Genomic DNA, 12,506 nt, shown 5'->3' with positions numbered 1-12,506 from the left:
CCAATACATATCATTCGCTATTAAGAGTTTACTATGAAATAGCATAAACCATAACCTACCTCCACCAAAGAATCGCGATCAAACAAGCTATCGTCCCAAAACCTTTGCTTTCCTCTGCGTTCTTCTCTTTCTCTCGTTCGTTTCTCCCTTCTCTCTCTATTCTTTCTATTTTTCTTATTCAAACCCTTCTTCTTTTACTCTAATTAGCATATAATTAAGTATAAAAGATGATTAAATACCCCACTATTTGTTTCAAGGTTATATCTTTTAACCCCCAAGTAATTGAATTATTAACATTAAACCACTAACTTTATATTTATAAGCAGGAATAGTCCAAAACGCCCCTTAAAACATTTAACAGAAATCCGACCCAGTCAGGGTTACGCAGCCTGTGACGGCCCGTCGTGCCTGAGACGGTCCGTCCTGCTGCTTCCGTCACAAAGTTCAGAGACTCAATTCCTTAAAGAGTCTGTGACGTCCCGTCATGTCTGCGACAGTCCGTCCTGCCATTTCGTCGCGAAGTTCAGAGAGTCGATCTCAGTCCCCAAATTTCTAAATTCTAAGTGTTTTGGAACGAGACCCCCTCGACGGTCCGTCTTGCCCATGACCGTCCGTCGTGGGATCCGTCGACCCAGACAGTGATTTCCAGAAATAAACTCTGCTGCTCCAAACGACTAAACAGGTCGTTACATGAAATCATACTTAAATCCCTACAAGATCAAGATACGAACATAGGCACTAAACTATCAATTCAATAATGAGTAAAGGAAATAGGTTATCCTACTAATTCCACATAGCCTTGATCATCAATCATATTTTATTAATAATGTACATGTTAGGAAATTGCTAAACAGATGATTACTCAAAAAGAATCATTCTTCATCTAATCTAAAATCGAGATAACATCACATAAATAACATTATCAATCAATAGACTAGAAGAACCTAGATCAATTCATACCAAGTCTTCTTTACTTTGATCATACAAGATTTATACCCACAATTAAACCATGATATAACGTAAGGCAGTAGCCATCATCTTAACATAATCAAGTTCCACATTCATATATTATAAGTCAATGTTACCTAGAACACATAGAGACATAAGCTAGACTTATTCAAATCTTCATATATTGATCCACATGGATCATTCATACATAATTCACCATAAATATACATAATAAACAGTACAAATAAGCAATTCAACGTAATAGAATCACAAGTCCACCAATAACAAGCAACAATCACAATGCCCATGCATAGGCTAAATCGAGTTTGAGAAGGGAGATGGGTTCAAAATGCAATTGGATTGAAATTAACGTTTAAACAAATAAATTATCATCAACTCATCATGATTAATCCTTTGAAAACTTTTTGAGAAAGAACCCATGGCTAGATTGAAGAAGAAGAAGTTTGATCATGAAATCTCTTTTGAAATCATTGAGAAGAACTCTCTAGATGGAAGATTAACTAGAGATGAAGGATAATCATACATTTATTTAGAATAAAACCTATAAAAATTTATGAAGAATCCATGGGAATCCAAGCTCCATGTTGTTCTTGAGCTTCACCTTTAATGGAGGTTTTGTAGAGAGAATTGGTTTTGAAGGGAAAGTCTAATTTGTGTAGAATGGATTGGGAATAGTTTATTTACGTTTTTTATCACATAAATACACCCAAAAATGATCAAATAAACCAAGTAGGGTCAGGTTAGCACGTGGGGTGAATTTCCCATTCACCCATTTGATGAAACAGTGCGCAGGCATGTAGTTGCAGGCAACCATCGGTGGACAACATTGATTGAACGTCGACTGGAGAACAGGGCATCCTGCTGCTCCATCTTTTGTGACTGTAGCTCTTTCTTTGAGACACAAGGCTCAGCAATCCAAGTGTTGAGCTACGCCTCCCATCGAAGGGGCGTCAACTTGGCTCGTCGATTCACACTGCCAAAGTAGTGACTCGACAACCTTTGGCTCCTTCTTGAGGGCCTCTTTCGGGGCCCTTGGGGAATCATTCCCGGAAGTTTTCAACTTGAATATAAACCTTAACATATGAAAGACCTACCATGCAATTTTCACCCAAAATGAACACATAAAACACAAAGTAACGTTGAAGGCACACTCAAGACAAACATGAACGTCTCAAGACCTAACTTTCGAACGTGATAGACGTTCTTCGATGTTTGACCTACAAACTTCAGGAAACTTCATACACTGCTGATAAACATCATATTACTCATTTTAATACTTCGTAGGCCTATTAAATACATATAATCACATAAAAACACATAAGGCCCCTTTTTTGACTAGTCATCCCTTGACGTTTGACATCCAATTCATGTTAAACTTTAGACACTGACTCAATACCACATTATAAACCCTTTTAGGACCTTTTACCCTTATTAAGAACATTTTATTATCTAGACAACCGAACTCATTTTGGGGGTCTTACAATATCCCCCCACTTGGGAACATTCGTGCTCGAATCACTCTTGAAACACTTCAATCATAACAAGACGTCAATGAATCATAGAGTAGTTCACATTATTCATAACATCATATTCTAGAAGTTAATTCACCAATATTACAAGGAACACAACTTCAAACCATTTAGCACTCAATGCAACATAAGAAAGCAAAACCTTTATTCACTAACTCTTTAATGCATCTAACACATAGGCTCTTATCACGTTCATAGGTGGAACATCCTTCTCCTAATCATAACATGGTCATTACACTTCATTTTATTAAGATCTCATCTTGCAACCATATTTAAGTCACACTTAGGCATATTCCAACAACACTCAAGAACAAGTAGGCACTCATAGTTTAATGCACATAAACTTGAGAAAGATAGGTTGACAATTGATTCTTGTTAGTTAGGCATAACGTCATGGGACCATACTCAACTATACATGCTTAGTTATTTTTTAAGGAATATTGTTCTTCTACTCAACAATCTTACATGTCTCATGAGTTCATACCCAAGAAAATGCACAAAAGTCATCTTTACTGTAACTTGAGAATTTCTCAACTTTTAATCATGGGATGCTCAAACATCCTTCCTAGTGAAGCCAACTTGGTAAATTAAATTACACAATTCACAACAATAGGAAGTTATTTTACCACATTTAAATTTCTATCTTATCACTAGTATTCATAAAGATGCTTAAATTTGGAACACTTTCGCAATTTATAGGCACACACAAGGACATTAGCTATACATTCCATCACTTTTTCAAAATTGAGCCTACAATCATGCTTTCCAAATCATAAAAGTCACCTAGTTTTCAAGAGACTCATCATATTATTCATTATAAAAAATCTCAATTCCTCATTATATGTATAATAATATATATTAAGAGTGACTTCAAACATGTTTCTCACCTTATTCCATGAAGTTAAATGCACAACTAGCATATCAATATGCACAATCAACATAAGAAAACATGTATTTGATCAAAATTCTTTTTCATGCAGTTTTGAAAATCCTCAAATATTCTTAAGATAGTGTGAGTCAAGACATACAAAACATATATAGGTCATGTAATTCATACTTAATGCAAGTCTATTATAATGAACAAACAATGAGAAACTCATTAGTCTCAAGCTCAAGTATGAATAGAAGGACAAGATAGAAATATCTACAATATTACTACTCCTATCACCATCCCGCACTTAAGGTAAACCCAATTCAGAGCAACTTAACCCAACCTCAAGAGGATCTTAACTTAACAACGTTCATTTTCATCACTTAAAAGTGATTACCACTTTAGAAGGAATTATAGTAAGTCAACCAAGGCATTCTAAACCTTATCATATATGCAAATTGTCACCAAATTTTCAAGTATGGTCATAATACCCAACCACATAAGGTTTTTATACAATATAATAGACACCAAGGTCATACAACATTATGGGAATTGAGAAGGCTTAGCCATAGGGACTCATTCTTATAATACAACCGTACTTTTAAGGTGACTTCTAGGTCAATCAAACCCACATACTCACCCTACAGATATAATCTTGCAACCCACACTTCTAGACTCAAGCCTATACAAAGGACTCTAATCCATACAAGGTACCTATGAATATTCAATCATATACAAAGGGCACTATGAATATTCAATCATATACAAAGGGCATCATTGAACACTTTTAAACCTTATACTTAGGCAACATGCATCATTACCATTTATCATATTCCTAAAGCATTTCAAGTCTGTAACATTCTAGAAAATGTACATGTCTAGTGGAGAGTCTATAAGGTTTTAAGAATATGATCTGGAGTACATAGGCATTCTTATGCCCAATATTGAGTAATACGGGACATATTAAAGAATATTGGCATAAGAGTGTTAGCCGATTTCTATGTATTAACAAGTAACTTAAAATGCACTTTGATGTTCTAATGCTCCAATCCAAGCTTGTTTAGGAATTGTACCTGCAATTAAGACCCTAAGCTAAAATTTTTGATTTCATAGCTTACACACATTAGGTACGAGGCATCCAAGTTTCAAGCCTAGGTCATACAACATGATCATTTAAAATGATCATGTAGTGCCTAAGGACATAGTGAGTATCCTTGGGACGAGAAGTGAACTTTCGAAGCATAACTACAGAATGAACGAATAGGAAAGTGCACGACAACAAATGTGCAAGCACATGTTCTAGCGAACAAGCCCATCCTATTCGGTTAAGGCGGTTAAGGGGCCGGCACGCACTGGGTCCATCGACTAGGGCCGAGCTTCCTAACCAAGCCTAGGATCTAACTAACTTTCCTAACTTGCTAACTAGCCTAGGAATAACTAAAATGAACTAACTAGTGTGCCCGAAATCCTAAGACCTAACCGGGTGACACTAGCAGAGTAGCTAACTAAAGAAACATCCTAGTACCTAACCTAAGATTGTCCAAAGGGGTTGGTTATGGTCATAGTAACTTAAGTGTACTTTAGTAATTATCCTAGGTAACTTAATTAATTAAATTAGCAACTTAATTAATTAAATTGATTTCATGGTCAAACCCGAGACCCTAAGAAAATTTTCAGAATTTGGCAAAGTCAAATGATCTCCTATGTTTAGTCAATTCAGGAGGGGCATTTTAGTAAATAATGATGTTTCTTGTAAGGCCAAATACATGTTAAAGATTGACTTGACAAGATGTAACTCAATGAACTCATAACCTAGGGTATGCCAATGATTGGGACAAGTCCCAACATACCCTATATAATTGAACTTGCAAATATAGTAGCACATTGAATAAGTTCTAATAACTTTCATAAAGAATGGTACAATACTAACAAGTAACATTGAAGATGAAACTAAAAGCTTATGAGCTACGAAATTCACCTAGAATGTGGTGTTAAAGGAAGTGAGACAACTCTCACTTGCACCTAAACAGTTCTATTAAAGATTCTCAAATTAGAAGGTGTTAGAAATCGTGAGAAAAGTCTCATTCATAAGATAATGATAATGCAAGATTTAAGTTCACATTCATAAAGTATAGAAAGGGATGACAAGTCATCCATTGAGCTAAGCATACCACATACTAGAAGAAAGATTCCATAGTGTATGAGTCAATTGTAAAAGTTGTAAAGTATAATAAATTGACCTAAGCACCGATAGACTAGTAATAAGCTTGTGAAAACACATGCAAGTCTCATGAGACGAGACTACCGTCAAGGTGGATAGAGGTCTCCAAATTCTCCTATTCGTTGAACTATGTCGCTAACATAGGTTACTAGCTAGTGGATAGACCTAAGAAAGCTAAGAAGTATTCAATTTCACTTTTGCCGATGAACCACCTCTTTTCAGTGTTGAGAAGAAACTGGATTTCATGTTAGCACACATGATCTATGTCAGTTAAATTCTATAGATTTCTTTGAGAAAGTAAGAAAGAAAGAAAGAAAGAACTAGGAAGATGAGGGGTGTTCGGATAGGATGACCAAAGGGTGAGGTTAGATGAAGTAATGATGTAAGTCATTCTTAGTCATTCCACAAAAGGATCCCAATGGAAGTCTTAAAAGAGTAGTCTAAGTCAACCTAGCATGTTGAAAGTGAATATGATATCAAAGAAGAAGAAATATAAGTTCAATCTGAACTAAGTAAGCAAAAGCATAATTATGTCGAATCATCAGTGTTTGATAAGAATGAAGTTTTAACAGTTATAGGCTTATGCCAATAAAGGGATCAAAATATAATGACTCATCAATTGGAGTATGAATATATATTCCAACATCTTTATATTTTGCAAATGATCAAGGAATGGGCATAGCCAATAAGGGGAGCAAACATATTAAATTTTTCTTGAGTTGTTCTAAAATAATATTCATGATTCCAAGGTCTTATGTTCATATAAAAAATGAGTTGTGTGATTTAAATGCGTGAAAATATGTCATATTCATACCATGATTCATAAATAACGAATTAGGACAATGAAATGACTTCACTTTCCAAAAATGGCATGTTGCTATAGGAAGAGCTTTCCTTGATCATGCATAGTCCTTAAGTTACACCCATACTTAGTACAAGTGTTTACTAACCCATATACAATCATTATTTTTATAGGTGCAGGTCCTTGAAGAAGATTAAAGATTAGTCGAAGCGGTTTGGATTAGTACCTCCATACTTTGGTAGGTCCTCTTGAGTTCGAGGATGCCTACGCTTTTTTTTCTAGCTTTAGTAGATTAGACCTAGCTAGTGGATGTTGTCCCTAGTGTTTCCTTTCAAACAATTCGTTCAAGCTTTTGTATTAAGGCCGGTTTGGCAACTATTAATGATATTATGAATTCTTCATTTCAATTGTTCAGTCTGTTAATAGATGGTTGTTTTTTTTTGAGTTGTTAGTATATCACTCTTATGCAAGAATTATATGAAGTCTATGTACACTTAAGTAAAGTGAAAATGTTTTAAATTTTCTGCTAATTTTAGCATTATGATTGTGATGAAAGCTAAGAAGAGGCTTAGAGGTTAACGACGCCGATCTCATCTAGGGTCTAGGACCCGAGTGTGACAAACTTGGTATCAAAGCATGAGATTAAATTACCTAGGAACTAATGCTCAAAAGAACCACTTTTTGTAGTTTCAAGCATATGGTTGTGAAGTGAACCAGTACCATGACTTAGAGACTTAGTGTTGTTAAGAATCTTCCCTTCTTCTACTTTTTATCGTGCTATGTAGAGTTTTGACATTTTATGCATTCTAGCATCTAACTCCCTCCTTGTGTGTGCTTGTAGAAAAGTGAACATATAAGAAGAAACGCAGGAGAGTTGGAGAAGTAGCTGCTGGGGGAAACCAAGCTCCTCCCTTAGCCCCAGCTGCTGGAGTGTAAGTGCCTGCCAACCCAGCTGCGTTGACAGATGGAGAAGTGAGAGCAACACTGTTTCAGACTGCCCAAGCCATCACTACTCAGGCACATATTATAATACAAGGCACTAGAGAGGGTACTCTAACGGAGAAACCACATGCTAGCACCATGGCTAGAAGACTGAGAGATTTCACAAAGATGAATCCCTCAGTCTACTTCAGGTCCAAAACTAATGAGGATCCCTAGGAGTTTGTGGATGAGGTCCACAAGATTCTATGTTCTATGGGTGTTAGTGAAGAGGAGAATACTTAGTTGTCTGCATACGAGCTCAAGGATGTGCCTCAGGTATGGTACAATATGTGGGTAGATGGATGAGAACCAGGAGAAAACCCTATAACTAGGGATATTCTCAAGACTGCATTCATGGAGAGGTTCATTCCCAGAGAGAAAGGAGAGGATAAGGTTGAGGAATTCATCAACCTACATTAGTGAGGTACGTCAGTCAAGGAATACTCCTTAAAGTTTGTTGAACTTTCCATATATGCTTCTTCCTTGGTGTCAAGTAGCGGGGATGAGATGAGAAGTTTTGTGACTGGTGTACCGGAGGATCTGGAGGAGGAATATCGGGCAGCTATGTTGCATGATAACATGGACCTTGATAGGTTGATTGTAGATGCACAACAGGTGGAGGAGAGTCATCACAGGAAGAGAGGCCTAGAAGGAAATAAGCCTAGGACCTCCGATCAGGCTGGTTCTAGTACTGGTAGGAGTTCGTTTGGAGTCCAGGATAGGGCCAAGCTCAGGAAAGGGCACTCGAACTCAGGTAATACTACTCTTTCAAGGAACACTAATGACAAAGGGGACATGTCTAGACCCAAGAAGGGCAATGATAGAAATGCCCAACGTGAAAGAAAGTTGTGTGGTAAGTGTGGAAGTTTACATTAAGGTGAGTGCACGGTAGGTTCTAATGCCTGCTATGGGCGCGAAAAGAGTTGGCATATGATCAGGGACTGCCCATATGTGAATAATCAGGCCAAGGCAGATAATCAGTCTCGGCCTAAGCCTACTACTTCAACCGATCCTCCCAAGAGGAACAAGTTCTATGCTTTCAAAGGTAGAGAGGAGCTGGAGAAGTTAGCATATTTGGTCACCGGTACCTTGCATGTCTTTTCTTTTTCCGTGTATGCATTGTTAGATCCATGATCCACCTTGTATTTTGTTACTCTTTTAATAGCCATTAAATTAGACTTGCTTCTTGAGATCTTGCATGAACCTTTTCTAGTTAGTATTCCCATAGGAGACAACATTAGAGTTGAACGAGTATATAGAGATTGCCCAATAACTATTCTTGATATAGTTACCTATACTGACCTAATAGAATTAACTATGCTTGACTCTGATATAATTTTGGGTATGGATTGGCTCCTTAAATGCTATGCTACAATAGACTGTCGAAACATGGTAGTAAGGTTTTAGCTTCCTAATTAGTTAGATCTGGAATGGGAAGGGCATAGTTCATATCAAACAGGCCAAATAGTTTCCCATCTTAAAGCCAATAAGATGTTATCTAAGGGGTATTTATACCAGCTAGTCAGAGTCAATGGCATACAACATGAAGTTCCTTCCATAGACTCTGTGTCCATAGTGAATGAGTTTCAAGATGTCTTTCCGGAGGATTTACCAGGAATCCCTCCAGAGTGTGAAATTGACTTTGGTGTTGACTTATATCCCAACACCAAACCAATTTCCATTCCTCCCTATAGAATGGCTCCAGCTGAACTCAAAGAGTTGAAGTTTAGTTAAAAAATCTACTTGATATGGGCTTCATCAAGCCGGGCATATCCCCATGGGGTGCTCTAGTGTTATTCGTTAAGAAAAAGGATGGAACCCTTGTAATATGTATCGATTATCGGCAACTCAACAAAATCACTATAAAGAAAAATACCCTCTTCCCAAAATTGATGATCTATTTGATCAGCTCCAAGGTTCAAGTTTCTTTTCTAAAATAGATCTCCGGTCAGGATATCACCAACTTAGAGTGATACAAGAGGACATTCCTAAGACGGCCTTCTGTACTAGGTATGTTCATTATGAGTTTCTTGTCATGTCATTTGGTCTCACTAACGCACCAGTCGCGTTTATGGACCTTATGAATAGGTTCTTCCATGAATTCCTTGATTCTTTTGTCATAGTATTCATAGATAACATCCTCATATACTCTAAGACTAGAGAAGAGCATTAATAACATTTGAGAATGACATTGCATGTACAGCAAGTACTCAGTAAACATCAGTTGTATGCAAAATTCAGCAAATGTGAGTTTTGGCTGAGATCAGTGACCTTCCTTGTTCATGTGGTGTCCGACCAGGGTGTAGAGGTTGATCAAAAAAAGATTGAGTCAGTAAAGAACTTGACGAGACCCCTCACTCCTACAAACATCAAGAGCTTTAGGTTTGTCTTGTTACTATCGTAGGTTTATTGAGGGATTTTCCGTTATTGCTGCTCCATTAAAAGCTTTAACAAAGAAGAAGGTGAAGTTTGAGTGGTCTAAAACTGTGAAAAGAGATTCCAACAGCTCAAAGACCAACTTACTTCAACCTCAATTCTTACATTTCCTAGGAGTGGTGAAGGGTATGTGGTGTACTATGATGCGTCCCGAGTAGGTTTGGGATGTGTGGTTATGCAGGATGGCAAGCCGATTGCATATGCATCAAAATAGTTGAAAATCCACAAGAAGAATTACCCTACCCTTGATCTTTAGCTAGTTGCTGTGGTATTTGCGTTAAAACTATAAAGACATTACTTATATGGTGTACGTATTGATGTATTTATTGACCAAAAAAGTTTTCGGTATGTTTTTAGACAGAGAGAACTGAATCTTTGTAAGAAAAGATGTCTAGATCTACTCAAGGATTATGACATGAATGTTCACTATCACCGACGTAAGGCCAATGTAGTTGCCAATGCTTTGAGCCGATTGAGCATGGGCAGTATGTCTCATATTGATGATGAGAAGAAGGAGCTTGTTAAAGAGGTACACTAAATGGCTAGGTTAGGTGAACGACTTTTACATACACCAAGTGGGGGAGTTTCAATTCATTCCAATTATGAATCCTCATTTGTTGTAGATGTTAATGCTAAGCAGCAAATCGACCCAATACTCATGGAGTTGAAAGACTAAGTGTTAAGTAAGCTAAATGAATCATCCTCCCTGGGGGATGGTGTGCTTAGATATGAAGGAAGATTGTGTGTGCCTAATATTGATAATCTAAGACCTAATATTATTGATGAGGCTCATGGCTCCAGGTATTCCGTTCATCCAGGTTCCACCAAGATGTATCATGATCTAAAGGAGATCTATTGGTGGAAAGGTATGAAGCGAGATATTTCTTAGTTTGTGGTGGAGTTCCCCAATTGCAAATACGTTAAGGCCGAACACCTTAAGCGTGTAGGTCTTACTCAGTCGATTGAGATCCTAACACGGAAGTGGGAGGCTATTAGTATTGACTTTTTTGGATGTTCTGCCGAGGACTAGGAAACTGCATGATTCTATTTTTGTCATTGTTGATAGGATGACTAAGTCTGCTCACTTCATTCCTGTGAAGTCTACTTACAGGGCCAAAGAATATACCAAGATGTATATTGATGAGATAGTGAGGTGGCATGGGATCCCTTTATCTATCATTTTGGATAGAGGAGACCAATTCACTTCTCACTTTTGGAGATCTTTCAAACAGAGCTTGGGTACATAGGGGAAGCCTGGTAATGCTTTTCATCCTCAGACGGATGGAAAAGCAGAGCGTACCATTCAGACCCTTAAAGACATGCTCAGAGCATGTGGTATTCACTTCAAGGGGAGTTGGTATGATCACTTGCAACTGATTGACTTCTCTTATAATACTAGCTACTATTCCAGTATTGGGATAGCACCTTTTGAAGCACTGTATTGAAGGAGATGTAGGTCCCCAGTTTGGGTGTTTGAGGTCGGAGAGTCTTCCATCCTTGGCCTTGAGATCATACATGAGGCTATGAAAAAGGTGAGAATGATCAGGGATATATTAGCTACTTCCTATAGTCGTGAAAAATCCTATGCTGATAACAGGAAGAAGGCTTATGAATTCGAAGTAGGTGATCAAGTCTACCTTAAAATATCACCCATTAAAGGGGTGATGAGGTTTGTTAAGAAAGGGAAGTTGAGTACGAGGTATATAGGTACTTATGTGGTCTTACAACGAGTAGGGAATGTTTCCTATGAACTGAAGTTACCAAACAACTTGGCTTCTGTTCATCCAGTGTTTCATATTTCGATGCTTAATAAGTTTCTAGGTAATCAAGAATCCATACTGCCTGTTGAAGGGTTAGGATTCAATGAGAACCTTTCTTATGAAGATGTTCCAGTTGAAATTTTTGATCGCCAAGTGAAGCAGTTGAGGAACAAGGAGGTTGCCACCGTAAAGGTGTTATGGAGGAACCACTTTGTTCGGGGAGCAAAATGGGAGGCTGAGGCTGACATGAGGTCCCGTTATCCTCACTTGTTCAGCTCTTGAGGTTAGATATACTCTTCATAAGTCTAATTTTGTTTATGAAACTCTAAATTTTAGTGCATTAGTCGGTTTTGGTGTTTTAAGTCCATAACTAAGTGTTTTATAATTGTACTATATGAGTTAGTATGAGGTTATGCTTGCGTTAATGTTGCAGTTTTTGTATAGCATTGACGTAATTTTTGTGTCGCATGAGTTGTGATGTGCATTGACTTAAAATGAGTTGAGAAGGAAGTTCCTCAATCTCAGATATGAAGATTCTGATAAGCTTTGAGTGATGTGCATCATCAAGAGTAAGTTGTGAATCAGAATTCACAAAGAGTAGATTTTCATGAATGTTGAGGTGTTTTTTTTCAAAAATAAGCTCTTTGATTAGAAATGATGTATAGTGTCATTCGGGGACGAATGTTCCTAATGGGGGAGGGATAATGTAACATTCCAAAAAATGTACTTGTCTAGTGAAAGGTCTATTAGGTTTTAAGAATATGCATTGGGGTATATAGGCATCCCAATGACCAATGATGAGTAATACGGGCCATGTTAGAGAATATTGACATAAGGGTGTTAGCCAATGTCCATGTATTAACAAATAACTTAAAATACACTTTGATGTTCAAATGCTCCAATCAAAGCATGTTTAAGAATTGTACTTGCAATGAAG

At 37.4% G+C, this 12,506-nt stretch overlaps 1 protein-coding gene across 1 annotated transcript; it reads left to right on the top strand.

Moving 5' to 3' along the window:
• The first annotated feature begins 7,880 nt into the window (after positions 1-7,880).
• LOC107022811 lies at positions 7,881-8,507 on the top strand. Its single transcript, XM_015223400.1, has 2 exons — positions 7,881-8,127; positions 8,266-8,507. Exons 1-2 carry the CDS (start codon positions 7,881-7,883, stop codon positions 8,505-8,507), a joined length of 489 nt encoding a protein of 162 aa, XP_015078886.1.
• Positions 8,508-12,506: the final 3,999 nt, after the last annotated feature.

The sequence above is a fragment of the Solanum pennellii genome, chromosome 1 (assembly GCF_001406875.1).
Source record: "Solanum pennellii chromosome 1, SPENNV200".
NCBI classification, from domain to species: Eukaryota; Viridiplantae; Streptophyta; class Magnoliopsida; order Solanales; family Solanaceae; genus Solanum; species Solanum pennellii.
This window is presented reverse-complemented; position numbering and strand designations above follow the sequence as displayed.